Genomic DNA, 22,345 nt, shown 5'->3' with positions numbered 1-22,345 from the left:
GCTCAGTTGGAGAGAGTTGGCCCCAGGTTCTGAGGATGGCTCCAAGGCCTCCATCTCAGGTGCTAAGAAGTGCTTGGTTGCTGCACAATAGAGCAATACCACAGATGGATCAAGCATCGCCCTCTAGTGGCCTTGCCGGGTAGATCCTGGTTGGAGCACATGCAGGAGTCTGTCTCTGCCTCCCCTCCTCTCACTGAATAAAAATAAATAAATAAAGTTTTTAAATTAAAATCTTACTTTACATAATTCTCTGTAATTTACTTTAAAAAATTAATTTTTATGTAATTGTTTTTATGACTTTATAGTATACCATTATAGGAAAATACCAATTTACTGAATCTCTTATTATTGTGCATTAAAATTTTTTTATTTTTACTTCAATAATGCTACATACTACTTTAATTAAAAAATTTCTTCACATGAACTAAATAACATAAGACACATATGAGATCAATGGCATAAATTAGATGTGTCTCCACTAATAGACAAAAGAGAACTGGTGATTAGTTTTGCTCCAGGGGATATTAGTAGATGGTAAGACTACAAAATTTCCTTGAAAATAAAACAAATGGGGTGACTGATGTTGCACTAATCCCGTTTATTTATCTACCTTCAAGTGTTCTTTCTACCTGTGTATAGGAAGATCACTGGCAATTTAGGAAACATAAGACTATAAAAATATGATGGAGGGCCATTGCAGCCCACAGTTAGCTCCCCTATACAGAAAGCAGACTGTAATTACTGTGAAAAGAATATGAGAAATCTAATACAAAAGATTTCTATATCATCAGAGGATTCTGATATTAAAGTATAAATTCAACAGTATCATTTGTCTGTTGTTCATATAATTTAGAAGTGGTAAGCAAATTCTCTCTGGCAGCTAGGGCTGCTGTAAGACTGTGAAAGAAATGATACTGTAGACATTATTGCTTCTGTTTTCAACTTCTACTTTTAACACAGGACACATATAATATACTTTTCATAACCAAAGGACATACTGTAACTTTTTATTTTAAATAAAGTTGATGCTCAACCTAGCCATTTTAGAAAAATATAAGTGCCAGGACTATTTATCTATTCATTCATTCATTCATTTATGAAAGGCAGGGAGAGAAACAGAAACATCAAGATGCTCCTGTATGTGCCCTGACAGGGGAATCAAACTGGCTACCTCTGGGCTCTGGGATGACACTCCAACCAAGTTATCTGGCCAGGGCTTCATTTTTATTGATTTTTAGAAAGAGACAGAAGAAGGGAAAGAGGGAAGGGGGAAGGAAAGCATTTTTGTTCCACTCAGTTATGCTTTTTTTGGTTGCTTCCCATGTGTGCCCTGACCGGGGATCAAACCCACAACCTTGTTTTGGGACAACACTCTTAACTTACTGAGCTAACCGGCCAGGGCCCTTTTTTAAAAAACACTTCTTAACCTCCAAAAAAAATTGAACTTCCAGCATAAGTAGTACTACTGTAGATTAATGATGAAAGGTTTATCACAGTTAAAAAATATAATTGGCCTGTTATTATTAATCTTTCATTTCAAGAAGCATACTTTTTTTTTTTACAGAGACAGAGAGAGAATCAGAGAGAGGGATAGACAGGGACAGACAGGAACGAAGAGAGATGAGAAGCATCAATCATCAGTTTTTTTCATTATGACACCTTAGTTGTTCACTGATTGCTTTCTCATATGTGCCTTGACTGTGGGCCTTCAGCAGACCGAGTAACCCCTTGCTCCAGCCAGTGACCTTGGGTCCAACCTGGTGAGTTTTGCTCAAACCAGATGAGCCCGCGCTCAAGCTGGCGACCTTGGGGTCTTGAACCTGGGTTTTCCACATCCCAGTCCGACGCTCTATCTACTGTGCCACCACCTGGTCAGGCTCAAGAAGCATACTATTAAGCAAAGCAATTTCCCAGTGAAGTTTTAGCTAATATTGTCAAACTTCTTTTTTTTTTTTTTTTTTTTTTTGTATTTTTCCGAAGCTGGAAACGGGGAGAGACAGACAGACTCCCGCATGCGCCCGACCGGGATCCACCCAGCATGCCCAGCAGGGGGCGACACTCTGCCCACCAGGGGGCGATGCTCTGCCCCTCCGGGGCGTCGCTCTGTTGCGACCAGAGCCACTCTAGCGCCTGGGGCAGAGGCCAAGGAGCCATCCCCAGCGCCCGGGCCATCTTTGCTCCAATGGAGCCTCGCTGCAGGAGGGGAAGAGAGAGACAGAGAGGAAAACGCGGCGGAGGGGTGGAGAAGCAAATGGGCGCTTCTCCTGTGTGCCCTGGCCGGGAATCGAACCCGGGTCCTCCGCACGCTAGGCCGACGCTCTACCGCTGAGCCAACCGACCAGGGCCGGTTTTAAACATTGTTTGTGGTACTTTAACACGATGCAAAATAAATTCTATATCCTGTTTCCTATCATAAAAGATTTTAATAATAGTACTGCATTATTTGTAATATTATCCTAAATAATAATTAAATAATATCCTAAAGTAATAAAAGGCCTTTCCTATAAAAAATCCTCTTAAACTATTTAAAATCTGAGTAAAAAATGTGTCCACTTTATCAAATACTTTTTTCAGAGTCTACTTATGTATTATACCTCTTAAGTAACCCTGAATGCTGTATATCTGTTTGGCTTATGACATACAGAAGTGAGACTCAAGATTAAGAATACATGGGGAATATCACTGAAATAACTGATTCGTTCCTTGATTGATAACTTCATTTGAACAATGGAAAAAGCATAAGTAGACATAATGACTTTCATAAGTCAATTAGTCATTGTTAATGCACTCTAAAAACAACTCTCATTTGCTTTTGACATTTCTTTTACTGTATATCCTAAATACAAGTGACACTTTATTCTTTCTACAAATGTAGGTAATCAAGTCATCGTTGGTCACTGAGACAACAGCTCATACCTCTGCCCCATTACCACCATCACAGCCATTAACAGGACAGGTTGACAGACTGGAGTTGAGTGTAAAATATCACCGCAAATAGAAATAAAAATCACAACACTCATTTTAGGAGATGAAAATTTTACTTAGAAATTGCAAACATTTAGCAAAGGTAAGAGACATAAACATTATTTTCCATATTCTACAGAAATACAAATTAAATTTATAGCTGGCTTGGTACATGGTCATATGAAAAAACAAACAAATGCAAAGGAAAAAAGAATGCCTCATTCTACTTTTCTGCCACTTACCACAACTTCGTAAGTGTACCAATAAGTACTGGAAGACCGCGCACAGGAAGAGCACAATCCTGGGGCTGTTTGTTAATACACGTTACTGTATTGTTAATATTATTTTAAAAAGGTACACATATATAATTAACATGCAATTTAAGCTATCATTTTGAAGAAACAGGACAAAATTGAGTAAACACATTGTAAAATGTGTTATTATAATTAGTATATCACAGTATTTTACATGGCATGGAATTTCTTCCTCCTTATATAGTGCTTGGCAAATTGAAACAGGTTTAAGCTTACTTCTAGAGCAAATTTAAAATGAAGATGAAGGAAAATGAGTGGATAATTCTATTAGATACTTTTCTAAGTATGCTAAATAATTATTAAGTATCATCATTTCATGCCTACTTCACCAACTCCCAATTTAAAATAAAATCATACTTTTTACCCTATGGCTCTGTACTGTCCAATACAGTAGCCCTTAGCCACATGTGACTATTTGAGCACTTGAAATGTAGCTAGTCAAAATTTAGATGTGCTGTGAGTGCAAAATACACATTGAATTTTGAAGGAAAAAAGGTAAAACGTCTCAATAATTTTGTATATTGATTACATACCGAAATGCTAATTTTTAATATAATGGATTAAATAAAATATTATTAAAGTTACCTTTTTTAAAATATGGCTATCAGAAAATCAATAATTACATAAGTGGCTCACATTTACTTCTATTGGACAGAGCTGATATAGGTAATCTGTAATCATGACACCAGCCTTTAGAATTTAGCATCATACTTTCAGCACTGTGGAGTACTATCTCCCAGATGAGCAAAAGCCCCCTCTGCACATACCTTATTGCAGAATTTATCTTTATCCTTTCGCAAGGTAGACATTTTAAGTGTAAAAATAATTTGTAAAACTTTAAAACCTTAAAAATTGTTAATTAGTAGATGATGAAAGCTAAAGGAAATTCAATGCAGACTGGTTTTGAGGAAAATAGTTTTTCTTAAATAGCAATGCAAACAAGAGTGAACACAATTAGTATCTTCAGTAAAATAAATTAGCCAAATGTAATGCCCAGGATCTAACCTTGCACGACAGACCTTACAGGTAACTTGTCCATTTAACCAAAACTTGCAAGAGAATCTTAAAACAATATTGACTGCAACTTATTTAAATACTAAATTTGGGGGGGGGGGAGTTTCAAGTGATATAAAATTAACATACATGATGAATTCTAATAGCAGAATATATCATAGTATCTGAGAACTAGCCCTTAAAGTCTCTCAGTGTTTAAAGTAAGTTAGAAAGACTTGTATTTAAAAATTAGAAGCTACTGAAAAAAATCACTGACTTTTCATCATTTTCTTCCCCTCTTCTTTTTTTTTTTAACTTTTTACAAAGGAGTGTATAAATACTTGGCATACTTATAATATCTCAACTTCTATTTTGTCCACCTTAAAAACAAGTTAATCTAGTACACATTCCATTATACTCCTAGGAACAACACACACCAAAATACAATACTAACAGTGGTCACCTCAGTCAGAGGCCAGCATCAAAGTCATGCATCAGGAGCCTCTTCAGGAGCCAACACCTGATTACAATTGTACTACACACTCTGCTCCTTACAGCTCAGGTTGGAATGTTTAATTGTTTACATTGGTTTTCAATTTCTAATTGAATTCCAGAGCAATCCAAAAATGCTCTGAAAGCCACAAATTAAGAGATGCTGAAACTACTATATCAATTCATAAAATTTTCTCCTAAATTTTAAAGATGTTCTCAGAAAAGCAGTAAGAAGTTATTTAATATAACTTCCTATTTTACCATTACAACTTTTAAGACACTAGAAGGCAACCAAGATTTATGGAGAAGTGAACAGAACCTAAATCAGGTAATACTGGATATACCAACATAGAAACTGATAGCAGAAGACCACACTCGTTCTCTCTAGAGTTCAGCAGCCTACTAAGACATTTAATTACATTAATTTGCCTTGCAGAAAAAAGACACTTTTTAAACTTTTCATATCTCCTATTCTCAGATCATGTTCTACATGACCAATATTTTTATTATGTTACTAACTCCAATCTAACTAAAGCCTGAAAATTCATGTCAAATGATATAATTTTTCAGTTTCAAACATATATTACTCTAAAAATATACTCCTTGGTGAAAGATGACAACAGTCTCCTTTCTAAAAAGCTGTTATTTTGATGTTAGATCAATAAATGACTATTTATTGAGCACCTACTATGATTGCACTCAGTCTATTCTCATTCTTTAACAAATATGAAAAAATACCTGATCTAAATGCAAGATGATATTCGTGAGGAAAGATAATATATGAGCACTTTTAATAGAATGCTGTATGAATCAACATCTGGACATATAAAATTATTCATCCCGCTGACATTAAAGAAACCTCAAATTTATTATTGATTACCTTATAAACATCTGAAGTATGCTGCATAGTACTTTGAGGAAAGTGACTGCCATACATAAAATTAAGGCTGATTGCCTAAAGATATGGAAGAAAAGTCAGAATATCCTGGGTCATGAGCAACCAAAGACTTAATTAACACAGTTTACACAAATATCTAATTCAGGCGAATGGGCACTCGTGTTAGAGTTCCAGCTTTGCTTGAGAGGAGGTTGGTCTAGTAAAAAAATGCCTTTAAATAGAAGCGCATTAAGCAAATATGAAAATAAAAATCCTTAGATAAAATTCTCTCTAAAACCATGATATAAATTTAAGTTTCAAATCTCATTTCAATGTATACACATATATATGTATACACACATATATATATGCTTTCAAAGCATCTAAATTTCACTTACAGTCTTTCCCTTATATGTTTGAACTTGACTGTTTTTTATTCACTTTATTTCTCCTTAAATAAAGAATATGGACAATGATGAGAAAACAAAGATAAGCTTGTTTTAATTTTCTAGCCTTTAACAATTCTGATCTGTTGAATTTTTACGAGGTGCAAAGCATTTATGCAATGTACTGAACATGTACAGGGTCTGAATGTAAAACACTCTCTAAGGGAAATGGAAGTTTTAAGAAGCAAAATAGTCAGTTTGAAAACTAATCATTTTCCTCAATAGGATTTCCCAAACTGAGAATGTCAACTAAAATACCCCCATCTTTGCCAAACATGAAAAAATAACACAATACAAATATTGTTTCTATAGAAGACACGTGGAAGAGAACATTCATAACAGAGCCACAGGACTGAAGCAGCGTGATGGACCAGGCAGCCCCAAAGCATCTATATGCTACTGCACTGGTAGTGGTTTATAAAAAATACTATCTACACTACAATTTTAAGAACTAGTAATATAGTTAGTATATTTTTATCTTTGCTTTTTTGCCACTGAATATATAATTTTGTCCTAATTTACTAAATCTTCTACACCCTGAGGAATAAAGAGATGCCAGGGTTAGCTTTGTGGACCATATTATTGCCCAAAGCACAAACTATATATCTATATAGATATAGCTAATACTCTTGGAAGCACAAGTTTTCATGAACAGACTAAACGACTGCTCTGTATTTTTTTTTTCTTTTTTCTTTTAACCAAAGAGTTTGGTTTTACAGTATTAACATGGCCTGCTGAGAATACAGAAGTCAAAATTGGGAGCCTAAGGCTTCCCCCCACCTCAGATCCACAACTGACACAATGGTTATCTGTCTCAACTATGAACATGACATATATTACTGGAATATATTATTCAACAGTTCTCTGAAAAGCACTTTGGAATCCTTAGCTATCTGATTTTATGAAATTACAATTAAAAATTAATTTGCTATCTTGAAATATGAAATTCTCATCCCTCCCCTTGCCATAGCAAGCATATAAAATGCCACATTTAAAATTTCATCTCAGTATTTACTTCTTTTCCTCTAATATCTGAAGGGATAAAGGTCCCATTTATTTTCTTTTTCAGCTATCTTGCATAGTCCTGCATTTGGGAGGGAATTCCTACAATCTTTAAAGTGAGGCAAAGGATTAATTTAGGACAACTATATGGCATTATTTTTGTTGTTGTTGTTAGGGCAGAGAGCCATTGTTTCACTTTGAATATAGGCTGTATAGATTTCAACCTGATGTTTAATTATATGCATGCTGTCCTTTAAATGTGATGTCTCTAGCCCTCAAAAGAACCAATTCTTCCTGGTAGGATGGTTAAACATGATAACTAATGAGATGCAAACCAAAACATCCCACCTGCTCAGATCACTAAAGGATAAAATACTCCATGGGAATTATGCCTAGCAATTGGAATAAATCAGTCACAATCAACTGTTTGATACAACTTCTGTCTTCTGTTTTCTACCTAAACATTAGACTTAAATATAATCTTGCTCCTCCCAAAAAGTAAGAAAGGCACTCAAATTAACACAGTCTGTAAGTTATGTGTTAAAGGACACGGTGTGACATTAAGTAGAATTTTCGGGTTCATTTTTCCTGCTTATGGCCTTTATCACTCTGACTTTGAGCAGGAGCATATTACAGAGTACACCCAAGCACGGGAGAGGGAGCACAGACAGTGCTAGCATTTACAGCAGTTCTATTTGAGAAATTTATTCAGAAGACAAAATGTTCAGTTGTTACAATGCTGTTCAAATGTTCTAGCATACTTAAATATTTAAAATTTAAAATATAATTTTCTAGTAACAAAGTAACTAAGCTTATAAAAGCTTTATGCAAAAAAAAAAGGATCTTATGTTACTTCCTTGGATAACTGGAATTTTAGCATCTTCTGTAAATCAGGGGAACTAAAGTTGAGATAGATTATTGTACAAGTGGGAACTGTACTCCTAAATTGTATTTAGCTTGTGTCAGATACCATCTTGTGCTATATAAGAGAAAATTACTAAACTGATAATTTGTTCTCAATAATATTAAAGTCTCCTTTATGCACACATGTGTGTGTCTCAACAAGTATGAACTGATATGACCTGAATATAGCTAAATGACAGTCTACCACTATATATGTTTTCCTACAAAGTGCCAAATAAAATCCAGGAACTCTTGTTTTCACATACGTATTATTATGTAAGCCCTTATCTGAAGATTTAGGTGGCTTTTATTGACAACCTGTATACATTTAGTCCTATTAATAATGAAACCTTTAATTTAAATTTGAACCATACCACAGGAATAAGAAGTGTGACCAAAAGTCTATGTCCAGAGTTTCCAAAAAGGTAATAAAATGCTAATACCTAGAAAAGAAAAAGGGGACACTAATCGGTATCAAATTCTTAAGTTTAAAAATTGACTAACACAGGTTTAAGAAATATCTAAAAGGTCCACAGTCCAAGTTTGGGAAGGAGAGAAAGAGAAGTACAAAATGACAACTGACTCATAGGTATAGATCACCAAGTCTTCAACATCAAAGAATTTTTTCAGATGCCCCTTACAGGCTCTGGCTGTGTTGGTAAGATCTATTCTCCAACATCATAAATGAAAGAAAGTAGTGTTCTTAATGCAAGCAGGCTTCATTAGTTCCATCAATTTTTAGTATATATAAAAGCACAGTTAATTGATTATTACAGAGCTGTACTTCTTTGATGGGATTTATCAAGATTAAACAAGGGAGTTATATAAAAAAAATCTAAATTAACTTACTCTATATGCAATAGCTCCACTGAAGTATCATGAAGCTAGAATACATTATTCATTAACAATCCATTGCTCTAATCCATTGATTTCTCAATCATAATTCACTCTATTCATCACTCATGATCAATATTTTCTCTCTCCAGTTAATCATTTGTTAGTTTAATAAATATTTAACAGATCTTCATAATGTGCAAGTAGAATCTGGGAACACCATATTACCAAAATAAGTATACTTAAAAAAAAAAGTGGGGTGGTGGTGGTGAAGATATTGACAATCTTACTGCTTTTTTGCATGTCAGTAGTATTCATGATCCACAGGATGAACTACAGCCTACTATTTTTCCAGTGAAAGTTTGATGAAAAGTGTGTCAACCTAAACCATCTTTTCTTTAAGGACATATTTATACAAAGTAAGTAAAGACTAACAAGTCCCTGAAAACAGACACATCCTTTCCACTGCGTGAGCTCAACCAGCATTCAGCCGGAGATATTATCATGCTACAGCTGGTTGAGTTTGGGTGTCAACCACTTAGAAGAAAAATTTAATTATATAGGAAAATACTAGGTTTTTCTTAGAATGAAAATTAAAAATTTTAGAAGTAGCAAAGAAAAATCACATACAAACCATACCCTTTGGATATTTGTACTTTTACTTCCTACCTACAACTTCATTAGGAAGACAAGAGACCAAGATATTAAAGAACTGCATAGCTTCAGAAAGGGGTCGGTAAGAGCCTTAAAGCAGATGAAGACAGTTAACAAGATGAGCAAGATACTCTGGAAGGTATAAAAAGATGTGGAGCAATAGAAAATTCAGATGATGTCTCACAGGGTTGTTTATACCAGTGTTTTTCATCTGTTAGTTCGTGACTGATCCACCAGAGATTTTGTGCTGGTATGCGAGAGAGATAACTACCCTGATGTTGTATAAAGATTATAAACCCAATGATCTTAGTTGAGTTTGCTTATGCTCAGGATAATTTCTGCCTTAATGGTCTCTGAAATAATTCCCCTATTTTCACTAGGCCCCAAAAGAAAAAAGGTTGGAAACTACTGGTCTACACTCATGTCCTGAATACTGTAACATCAAAGCATAAAAAGCCCTATTACTTGGGATACTTAAAATGATGCTTGGAAAAAGGGTAATACTGAGTGAAGCCAGAATTTGGCAACATGTATTAGTGGAATAGGCTGAATCTCCCATGTCATCTGTGTGTATTTCCACACAGCCCCTGCAGGTGCTGAAGCTCACAGACTAATGGTTCTATCCACAGAGATCTAGGTAGACCTTGAGGTATTTGATTCAAAATATGCCTTGTACACAAAGGGCCAAGGAATTATGTTCATAATGGCAATTATTTTCTCCCTAAAATACTGTGAAAGCTACAAAAGGGTAATTTTGCCCCAAGAGATTCAGGAGTCAGGTTGTATAGATTTTCTGGTGTTCTTAAGTCTCAACATTTTGCCATTCAACAAAATCATGATGCACAAGAACTTATTCTTTTCCCTTATGGTAAAATGTGCCTTACTCAAGTCTAGAGTTTCCACAATAGTGAGAGGAGAGGTCTGCCCTTCCCTACATCTATCTCTTCACACTATGGGTGACCTGTAAGTAAAAAGAAGGGGCAAAGCATGGTGGTCATACTTGCTTCTGCCACGATTACTCACATTCTTTATACACACAGGACAAAAGACCACTTCATGATTAGGGGAACTTTTACAAGAGCAGTTCATATTTCGTGTGTGTTTAATGGAGTATGGAATTCATTTGAAATAGGAAGGAGACTATCTGACCAATAAGGAAAAATAGACAAAAGTGAAAGTGACAAAAAATATGGAAGAGATTGGAAAAATAAAAAGAAAGGCATGCAGAAATAAGAAACAGACCATTTAGGAAGGGGGAAATATAATAATAGACAATAGACATTACCTGGCCCTTTCCCGTCTCTGCCTCATCAACCTGAAAAACCCAGCCCTTGTTATTGAAATATTAAGAAACAGCAATAGGTGGATACTTTGGTACCTCATCCCTGAAAAGTTTAGTATCAAAGTTTTTAAATTGTTTTATTTTTTTAAAATAAAGATCGAAAAACTAACCTTCAAAATTATTCTGTCTCCCTGGCTTTTTGCCAGTAAACTTCAATAAGCTCTTTATAAAAATTTTGTAGTTTATCCAGTGTATCTTCAATAACTTAAATTTTTTTAAAAGGAAGATTTTTATGGATATATTTCTATGCATATTTCTCCCATTTTTCATTGTGACTTGGAAGGAAAATAAGTAAATAACTAAAAATAGCATTCTGGGTTTTTTTAAATTGATTTTTATAAGTGTCAACTTGAGTGTTTTTGGTATATACCAAACTTGAGGTAAAAATAATCTATCAAAACTAGTAATAAAAATAATATTCCAGTACTGCAACTACATAAACTCTTAAAATTATTATTATTATTTTTAAATAACCATTTTACAAATGGACTACATTGGAAGCATGTTTTTCATATAAATTCCAATACTTCTGACTTTGGTTAGCTGGTCTATAACTTGAGTAGAACATGCTAGAGAAAGGAATAGTTTCTATTTTCACATATCCATCATCTGGCCATTTGATTCTCAAAACAATTAGATTGAGTAATTTTGTATTTGTATGGTTTTTAAACTTAACTACAACATAAATTTTTAAAATAAAAGAATTAGTCTGTCCAGCAATTACACTGAGGTTGGTGGAAGTGTGTGTGAACCAACTAGAAGAAACAAATGAGAAGAAGTCTAGAAATATAGGCTTCCTCAGAAATAGGGAAGTACAGAAATATAAAGGATGAAAAGTTACAAAGAAAAAGATTAAGACTCACTGTATAGCAGGAAGGAACTACACACTTATTTTATCCCCAAAGGCATGCCAGTTCTTAAAATAAATAAAATATATTTTTAACCTAAAGATGAAGAATATATGGTTAGCTACTAGTAGTAAACAGTTCATGCAACTATGTAAATAAGAAAGGAAAGCAATATTGCACTAAAAGGGGAATTTTCAGGGACAGTCCACCTCTTTCATTGACTCAATGTATGCAGCCATTTCCTATACGCATTGGCAAACCTGGCCTGCTCTACATTCCGGCAGGTGGACAACACTTGATCGATGAACCTATGTTCCATTTCCAGGCCTATGGAATCTGGAGCTGGGGTCCGCTTCAGGCGTTTTGTTTCCTGGGAGTAGCCTTGCTTGCTAGAGTCACTCAATCCATCCACTTCCATTGCCTGAGTCATGAGAAGGCCTGATGGAATTTGTTGCAAGTCACTCAAAGTCCCACCAGAGCTGTCTGCGGGTGACAACTGGGTCACACTGTGAGGAAACCTACCACTTAAGTGATGCTGCAGGTAGAAAACATGCCGCCTGTGAAACAGGACGAGGAGGGGAAGAATAGAGAAAAGAAAGATCATGTCGTAAGGTCAAGCTTTTCAAGAAAAACAAAAAAATAAGTTGATAATTCAAAACATACAGCATACAGTTCATTGCTCAATTCATAGCCCAGAATTATCTGGAAGAAGCAGGAAGAAGAGCAATGATGAAGTCTGGGAATCTGGACAGCCTTACTACCCAAATTACTGGTTTGTTTGTGAGAAAAGTTTTTAAATAGCATCCATGGAGATGATGACAATCACCTGAAGCTGTTATTCTTTGTTAACTATAATGTGAAACCAAAAACAGGTCTTAGCTCAATCTCTGCTACAAATTAAAATACAAAACCAAAAATCAACCTTGTTGATATCGCAGACAAGTGATTCCAAAACAAAGGGATTAAAAAACTCCTCTAGGTTAGCCCATGGCCTTTATCCAATACTTTATTTAATAAGAACAGTCTGTTGCAGTTGGTCTTATTGTCTAAAAACCATGTGAACTTTCCCCTAAATCCATCACTACAGTCTCATTAATAATCCACATGCACTAGGGATGTGCATTATAAGACACAGTTCCTGTTCTTCTAAGGCAGGGGTCTCAAACTCGCGGCCCGCGGGCCGGCCCGCCGAACAATTTTGTGTGGCCCGCAGACTAATCCACGAAGTTCAAAATATTTTGGATAAAATTAAGTAAGCCTAGGGGCCTACTTGCATTTTTCATTTCTCTAGCATCCTAGCTAGATATTAGCTTAGTTAACAGCAGTTGTGATGCGAACTACAGTTTCTGGTCGTTTTGTGACACTGAGTAAACTGCATGTACAATTGTGCTTGTTGTACTGATTTTATTTTTGTTTTCAACTGCAGTGAGAAAAGTGCTGCGTAACAGTTGCCTTTTGTAGACCTAGTGCGGCTGCCGAACGGCTGTGATCTTGCTCTGCAGCCCACATGCTGAGTTGAGTTTGAGACCCCTGTTCTAAGGAGAGCAGGTCTCCAGCCCTTAGAATCACAAGGAATTATTTGTTAAAAATGAAGATTCATGTACCTAATCTCCAAAAATTTGACTCAGTGAGGTGCATGGCTACTGAACACAAAAAGGTAAACCAAATTAGGTTCCAGGATGTTTTATCACATCATTCACATTAGCAACTCTAATCCCTTAAAAAGACAATACTATCCACTTTTCCCAGCATATCCTGGAGTAGATAAGAAACATACACTCATATAGAGAATATAACTTAAAGAAGAGATAAACTGCCTAAGGGCGATGAACCTGTAGTAGAAAAGTGATATGTATAATATATAGGTCATTCCAATTACCTCTTCTCCCCAATCCCCAACCCAAACTCCAATTAATCCTTAAATGAACAAAGAAAGTTTCTGCTGCATTAATCTAGCTCTCTCTCAAACACAAATATATTTTTAAAATTTGCTGAGCCTTGCTATTAATGTGTCTAACTATAAAACAGTATCAGAGATCTGTAACACCAAAATGACATAACAAGTCAAAATCTATCTTCTCTTGAAAATGTGGAATAAGTGTGTCTTGTTTCTAAGAGAAAAAAAAAACTTTATTAATAAGGTACAAAAGAGGGAAAAATTGCCTTCCATCTTCTAACTGTATTTAGACTGGGAAAAGGGAGAAAAACTCAGTTAACTTTAAAAATACACAAATGGGCCCTGGCCGGTTGGCTCAGTGGTAGAGCGTCAGCCTGGCGTGCAGGAGTCCCGGGTTCGATTCCTGGCCAGGGCACACAGGAGAAGCGCCCATCTGCTTCTCCACCCCTCCCCCTCTCCTTCTGCTCTGTCTCTCTCTTCCCCTTCTGCAGCCAAGGCTCCATTGGAGCAAAGTTGGCCCAGGCGCTGAGGATGGCTCTATGTCCTCTGCCTCAGACGCTAGAATGGCTCTGGATGCAACAGAGCAGTGCCCCAGATGGGCAGAGCATCACCTCCTGGTGGGCATGCCGGGTGGATCCCAGTCGGGCGCATGCGGGAGTCTGTCTGACTGCCTCCCCATTTCCAACTTCAGAAAAATACAAAAAATAATAACAACAAATAAAATAAAAATACACACATGTTCAAATGCCTACCTCTTACCTAGCACAGGCCAGTCTCTTGTCTACAAACAGAATTCTATGACCTGAAGTAGAATCTGCACTTATAAAGATGAAGATGCTTCCAGCTAGAAGATGATCCAAAATAAACCAAGGGCTCCCGTACCTGGAGTTCATCCCAGCATGAAAGTTACTTCGCTCACAACTCAAGTTACTCTCTCTCAGAGAAAACTCCTCCCTAAAATCCTGCTACACTCCCAAAGTACACTACTTAAAAAATAAAAAGTGTGAAGAGATTACACTTAATAATGGCCTGAAGAATGAAAAAACATAATTATTCTTAGGGTCTAATGAATGGTCTGTGCATCCAATTTATCTGTTAGGTTTGTGTGTGTGTGTGTTTGTTTGTTTTTTGTATTTTTCTGAAGTTGGAAACGGGGAGGCAGTCAGACAGAATCCTGCATGTGCCCGACCGGGATCCACCCGGCACACCCACCAGGGGGCGATGCTCTGCCCATCTGGGGCGTCGCTCTGCTGCAATCAGAGCCATTCTAGCGCCTGAGGCAGATGCCACAAAGCCATCCTCAGCATCTGGGCCATCTTTGCTCCAGTGGAGCCTCGAATGCGGGAGGGGAAGAGAAAGAGAGGTAGGAGAGGGGGAGGGGTGGAGAAGCAGATGGGCGCTTCTCCTGTATGCCCTGGCAAGGAATCAAACCCGGGACTCCCGCACGCCAGGCCGATGCTCTACCACTGAGCTAACTGGCCAGGGCCTGTTTATTAAAAAATAAATGGCAGTGTTCCATCCCAGATATGCTAAATAGCAGTATCTCCACAGAAGGAGTCCAGAAACTTTTATTTTCAGTTTGGAAGTAAAATTACTTACTCTGTTGTGCAGACAAGGTTGAATACTACCACCCTAAGCTATGAGTAAACATTTATGTGAGCAAACTCTTATTGATGATGATCATGAGGAGGAGGCCATGGTAACACAAACTCCAAATCACTCAAGCAAAGCTCCATGAGCAGATTACCATGTTTACCCAAGCAGGCAGGAGTTTAGATGCAAGACCTTCTGTAGCTCTCACAAGGACGCACTCAGTTTCATTCAGGAAATGAATTTTCCTTTCTCTTACCTATGACACCAAAGGGTTTCATGTCCTGGGTAGGAATCAATAAGATCAGTGCTGAATTCAACTTCGTCTTCCAGAAGATGGGGAATATGTATCCTTGGTTCCTCTGTTGAAGCTGCTGCTTCTTCGTCTTTTGGAAGAAGTAGGGCTGACTCACTTCTCAAAGGGTTTTGCTCCAATACAGAACTATCTTTCACAGTTTGGCTAATCAAAGACTTTAGCAAAAACTGGCGATAGTGAAATCCACTGTGGTCTGAAACATGCATGGATGCCCAGTGTTTAGTAGAAGATAGTTCATCAAGAAGAATCTTGTAGGAAGAAAAAAGGGAGGTGAGACAAGAAATTGCCAAAGGTTTTTCTTTCTCCATTAATGCCTTGGATTTCACCTTGATTTGTTGTTGTTTTTTTGACACCACCATTCCTGCCAATATTTTGTATGGTGTCTAACACAGTGAGTGCTGTTGCTTAGTAGAAGTTCAGTAAATTACAGTTTCCCCATTCCCTTATAAAGAAATAGATTTTTTTAAACATATATATATCACAGAATTTAAGTATTTGTCATGCTGGTTGGTACACACCAATAGAAAAGCCAACTTCTAAAATAATGAAACATTACAGTGTTCATTTACAAGAAATGCTTACATTGAAAGGAAAATATAAATATAAATTCAGAGGTTACTTTAATGTAAACTTTCCTTTATATTTAATGAACCTGTACTATACCTAACTTAAAATTGACTCAGTTAATTATTTGTTGATTTTTTTTTTTAGAGAGAGAGGAGTGAGAGAGAGAGACAGAGAGAGAGAGAGAAGGGGGAGGAGCAGGAAGCATCAACTCCCATATGTGCCTTGACCAGGCAAGCCCAAGGTTTCGAACCGGCGACCTCAGTGTTCCAGGACTCAGTTAATTATTTGTTCTTCACTAGAAGCGCCATGAGGGCAGAGACCACATCTGTTTTGTTCACTACTTATTTCTAAGGGTTTAGTACAAAACCATGATACATAAGTAACATAAATTTTCAAAGCAAATGACTTTTACTATTCATCTTAACTCATTTAACATCAATGATAAATGGGTTTCTTTAAGGTAGGTGAGACAAAATTCAGTAGTAAATTGTTTATCTCTTTGTATTATCAATCCTGAAAATTAAACAATTTCAAATAGAATAATAAACAAAGCAACTTTTATGAAAAATTAAATTATTTAGCAGTGTCTTGGATAGGTAACAAACGCAAATGGGTGCTGATGGTAAAAGGTATATCAAGGATTTTTCAGAGAATTTTCAGACCAGTTAAGGAAAGAAGACATACTTGTCAACAGCAAACAGTAGAGAAACACAATGCTAAAAGGCTCCTTTACCTGTTCTTTAAGGGTCCCAAGGCAAATGCCTCAGTTCTCTCCACTTCTCAGTCCCTTTTCTTCCCTAGAAGAAATCTGTCCCTCTTCTGAACCTCCATAGTTCTGTGTGTTCCACTGTATATATTACCGAATGTTCTGTGCATCTTTTCATCCCCACAAGACATTAGAAGTTCTTTAAGATACTGATTTGCTCCTAATTATGATATGTTTCTATTACCTTATACCCACTGGCATTAGAGTGGACATGTTACTATATATTTTAGGATTGACTGAATGAATAAACAATTTAATGAATGAAGTGACTAGTACAGAGGGATAATCTTACTCCCTGCTAAGATAGTCAAGATATATCAGTAAAATGTTTGAAACACCTCCTTTACATTCCAAAGGCTTTACTCATAGCCACATAAGTGTATTCTAGAAGCTACCTTTGATGAGTCATGGAGAAATAAAAAACCAGACTGTTTATTTGTTTTAAAAGGTATGATGTGCAAACCACATGGACCGTTTTAAAGAAAGTTTTAAAATTTGAGATAGATTCAACAATTACTTGTATTGTATTACTTGCTTTAGCATTTTAAAGGCACTTTAAAAGAAATATACTTGTAGATTTTGCAGCAAGGTGGCTATTAAATACCCTCCCTCCTGTGACTGTCATTCTCTAATCTCGACCGCAGAAAGCTACCTGTAGCCTGTGGGAAAGTTTCTTTGATTGGAAGAATGGTATTTTGTAAAACATTTTTTTTCAAGTAAAAATTTTAGGAAACTTGAAAAAAGAAAAAAGATAAGCAAAATAGCACAAGATAAACTAGTTGAAAAAAAACCCAAAAAAACTAATCTTAAGGTTACTACATTTATGAAGAATAAAACTGCAGGACATGTAGACTATAATACAGCAGATATTAAATTTTGGTTCAGCTTCTTTAAAAAGAATACCCACTTGTTTAAAAAGAATGGGTGAGGGGTGTTGGAGGGATTGAGCAAAACCAAACAAAACTCATAGACAGACACCAGTGTGGTGATGGTGGGGGGAGAAGAGAGGTGAAAGAGTGGAGAGCAAGGATAAATGGTGATGGACGGAGACCTGGGGAATGAAGAAGATACAGTATGAAGAATTTATCTTACCACAGCTACAAAAATAGAATATACTCCGATTATTCCCTTACCATTACAACCACTTAAAATGTACATAGTAAAGGCTGTATAAAAATGTTATTTTAAAAAAGAATTTATGTAACATAAAAACATTTATTGATAAATTATTTCTTACTACATATTTCTACATATAAAATTTTAAATTTTGAATCAAGAAAAAGAGCTGATGTATAAAAGGTTTCCAACTAATCAATTTAAGTAATTCCTTTAAAAAACTCCTCAGACTTTTAAAGAGGAAAAATACACTATATTCATTTCCCTAAAATATAAGATGCAAACTAAACAAGAGAAGAAACTTCAACAGGAATTTTGGGGTATTTTTTTTCCTTGTATTTTTCCGAAGTTAGAAGCAGGAAGGCAGACTCTAGCACGCACCTGACCGGGATCCACCCGGCATGCCCACTAGGGGGCAATGCTCTGCCCATCTGGGCTGTTGTTTTGTTGTGGCTGGGGCCATTTAGCACCTGAGGCGGAGGCCATGGAGCCGTCCTCAGCGCCCAGGACAACTTTGCTCCCATGGAGCTTTGGCTGCGAGAGGGGAAGAGAGAGACAGAGAGGAAGGAGAGGGGGAGGGGTGGAGAAGCAGATGGGCATTTTCTCCTGTGTGCCCTGACCAGGAATCAAACTCGGGACTTCGACACACCAGGCCGACGCTCTATAGCTGAGACAACCGGGCAGGGTCTCAGGGTATTTTTTAACTAGAGTAAAAATGTATATAGTAGGGAATGATAAAAAAAAAAGAAAAAAGATAAATCCTTTTAAATATCTTAAAGACACTGCATAAAGGTAAGTTTACATGTAAAGTACTGATAGAATGAATGACTTTTATAAAATATACCTTAAACATCATTACTCTTTTCCAACATTCTAGATTTAAAAAAAAAAAGACTGAATAAACTACAAGCTTTGAAACAGAGGATAACAGATTTAAAATGAAAATGCTTGTTCTTATATATATACATATTCCATCAGTCATAAATTTTTTAAAACATTTGGTTTTTCTTCTGATTATAAAAATGATACAAATGATCATTATGGCAACATTTTAAAACATATAGACTATAGAAAAAGCAAAAAATATAACTTAGTATCCTATTGCCAGTAATAACCACTTTTAACACTCTGGCATATAACCAACCTTTCAATTTTTCTCTGTGCATGCATGTACACAGTTTATATTTAAAAATGTGGGATACTTTTATACTGATCTTATTCCACTTAAATTATAAATATATTGTGTCACTAAAAATTATTCTGAACATAATTTTAACTTTTGTGTACTTCATCATAATGATTATCCCAATTTAACCATTCATTTCTTTCTATCCTTGTGTAACACTCTTGTGAACATATACACATATATAAATCTATGAGCAAGTCTTATTTGTTTAGAACAAATTTCTAGAAGTACACTTAATGAAATAGTGAAAAAAATATTATAAAGTTCTTCTTTTTTTGTGGCAGAGACAGAAAGAGTCAGAGAGAGGGACAGATAGGAATAGGAATGGAGAGAGATGAGAAACATTAATTCTTCGTTGCAGCTCCTTAGTTGTTCACTGATTGATTTCTCATGTGCCTTGATGGGGGTGGGGGGCTACAGCAGATGAATTGACCCATTGCTCGAGCCATCAACCTTGGGCTCAAGCTGATGAGCCTTGCTCAAACCAAATAAGCCCGCGCTCAAGCTGGAAACTTCGGGGTCTCGAACCTGGGTCCTCCGCATCCCAGTCTGACGCTCTATCCACTGCGCCACTGCCTGGTCAGGCTATAAAGTTCTTGATATATGCTGTCAAAGTGCCTCCAGAAAGGCTGCATAATTTACATTCCTATTGAAAGTATATCTTAATATCTGTTTTGTAAATTCATTACCAATACGTTAATCTTCACTAGTAAGTGGAAAATTACATTTCATTATAATTTGTATTTTCCTAATTATCAGTAAGTTTAATTTTTTTTCCTATTCATTTATTTTTCCTTTGTTTCTTTTATGAATTGCCTGCTTTGCCTAATTTTATTGTTTTTACAAATTTCCTAATTTAGACCCTGGCCACTTGGCTCAGTGGTAGAGCATTGGACCGGCGTGTTGAAGTCCCGGGTTCGATTCCCGGCCAGGGCACACAGGAGAGTTGCCAATCTGCTTCTCCACCCTTCCCTCTCTCCTTTCTCTCTCTTTCTCTCTCTTCTCCTCCTGCAGCCAAGGCTCCATTGGAGCAAAGTTGGCTGGGCGCTGAGGATGGCTCCATAGCCTCCACCTCAGGCACTAGAATAGCTCCGGTTGCAGTGAAACAATCCCCCAGATGGGCAGAGCATCACCCCCTGGTGGGCATGCCAGGTGGATCCCGGTTGGGCACATGCAGGAATCTGTCTGCCGCCCTGCATCCCTTCTCATTTTGGAAAAATAGAAAAAAGAAAAAAAATTTCCTAATTTACTATTTGTGACTGTCATTTTTCTTATGGGTTTATAAGAGATCTTTATATATTAAAAATATTAAGTTTCTATATTGTAAATATTTTTCTTTATATAGTACTGTACTACAATTGATTTTTTTAATTGATTGATTTGAGAGAGAGAGAGAGAGAAGCATTCATTTGTTGTTCCACTTAGTTTTGCATTCCTGTAAGGTTGCTTCCTGTAAGTGCCCTGACTGGGGATCGAACCCCAACCTTGGTGTTTTGGGATGACACACTAACCAACTAACTACCCGGCCAGGGTCCTGCAATTGATTTTTTGAATTCCTTTTTTCCTTTAAATGTTTTTATTCCATTTAGAGTTGATTTTGGTATATGAGATTAAAATCTAACAATTATTTTCTAAAGAGTCAAGTAGTCTTATCAGAATTAAAAATTTAATAAAGAATGCTTTCTCCAATTATGTAAAATGCCATATTTATCATCAATGAAACTTCTACATATTATATACTGGCATTCGTTTCTGGGCTTCTACTGTGTCTATTTTTGAGCCAGTACCACAGTTTTAATTAGTGCATAAACATTTAAACATATAGTGGTAAACAGTATTCTGTATTTTTCTTCAACAATTTCTTAATTTCTTTGCCATTCTTGAAGCTTTATTATTATTATTATTATTTGGCAAGAGAGACAGACAGGGACAGATACTCATAGTTTTGGCACCTTAGTTGTTCATTGATTGCTTTCTCATATGTGCCTTGACTGGGGGGCTCCAGCAGAGCCAGTGATCCTTTGCGCAAGCTACTGACCTTGGACTTTAAGACAGTGGCTTTTGAGCTCAAGCCAGCGACCATGGGGTCATGTCTATGATCCCACACTCAAGCTGGATGAACCCACTCAAGTCGGCAACCTCAGGGTTTCGAACCTGGGTCTTCAGCATCCCAGTCCAATGCTCTATCCACTGTGCCACCACCTGATCAGGAAAAGCTTTATTCTTTCTAATGAACTTAAGAACCAACATTTGAAATTTAAAGATAAACCGTTGGTGTTAATATATTCACAGAGTTGTGTAGCCATCATAGCAAATTTCAGAACATCTTCATCACCTCTAAAACAACCCTATTCCTATTAGGAGTCCCCTTATTATGCCCACCACCACCACCACTCAGCCTCTAGTACTCAGTAGTCTGTTTTTTTACCTATCCCAAATGTCTATATATGAAATCATATAATATGTAGTCTTTTGAACCTGGCTACTGTCAATCAACATACTGTTTCAATGTTCATCCATATTATAGCATTAATCAGGACTTCATTCCTTTTTATGGCTGAATAATATTCCATTTATGTCTATACCATATTTTGTTTACCCATTACTCAGAGATTGGGCATTTGGGTTGTTACTTTTGACTATTATGAATAATGATGTTAAAAATATTTCTTGTATACATTTTGGTATGAACATGTTTAGGATTCTTCTGTGTGGGGACTGAAAAGTCAACAGGGTTTTTGCAGTTTAGATTTTTGGGGGACAGAGGTGTGGGGAACTGCCTGTAAACTGACAGTCTGCCCATCCCCCCACCTCACTTGCCTGATTAGGTTGCAAAAGGCTGTTAAACTGTGGTACTGGATTGTTTATACTCATCCTATCCCGTATGTCCCCCAAAAAGACTGGAGGCAAGTTTTTTCTATCCTTTGTTTTGTGTGAACTTAAGATGTTCTGTAAGGTGGGGGTTTTCTGCACTTGGTAAAATTCTTGAGTTGCCTTGGAAATGTGATCAGAAATCTCTGATTTGGCCTCATTTTGCCCTATAAATAAAGCAAGAAACAGGCGTGGAGCACACTCTCTTTTTGCCAACAGCAATTGCAGAACCCGCCCAACCCCATCCTTTATTGCTTTAAGCCTATTTTCTTGATTGCGTGCTATTCCCACTCAGGACCTGGAATTACTAGCTGTGCTGGTTCGCAACAAATGGCACCCGGACAGAGACCTGAGAAAGAGAAAACTA

General features: G+C 36.6%; 1 protein-coding gene across 2 annotated transcripts in view; it reads right to left on the bottom strand.

Moving 5' to 3' along the window:
• The window catches only part of PTAR1 (protein prenyltransferase alpha subunit repeat containing 1), a 99,309-nt gene that overhangs the window by 30,763 nt on the left and 46,201 nt on the right, over positions 1–22,345 (bottom strand). Inside the window, exons 6-7 of one of the 2 annotated variants that reach the window (XM_066257114.1) lie at positions 15,416–15,720; positions 7,778–12,226 (exon numbers count right to left, since the gene is read on the bottom strand). The exons of the other annotated variant lie outside the window; for it this stretch is intronic. Coding sequence (XP_066113211.1) covers positions 11,884–12,226; positions 15,416–15,720 — 648 coding nt within the window. The 3' untranslated portion in view covers positions 7,778–11,883. Of the gene's footprint in view, positions 1–7,777; positions 12,227–15,415; positions 15,721–22,345 lie in introns of those variants that run through there. 2 annotated transcript variants of the gene reach the window in all.

The sequence above is a fragment of the Saccopteryx bilineata genome, chromosome 2 (genome assembly GCF_036850765.1).
Source record: "Saccopteryx bilineata isolate mSacBil1 chromosome 2, mSacBil1_pri_phased_curated, whole genome shotgun sequence".
NCBI classification, from domain to species: domain Eukaryota; kingdom Metazoa; phylum Chordata; class Mammalia; order Chiroptera; family Emballonuridae; genus Saccopteryx; species Saccopteryx bilineata.
Note: the sequence above shows the minus strand (reverse complement) of the source record. Positions and strands in the feature narration are given on the sequence as shown.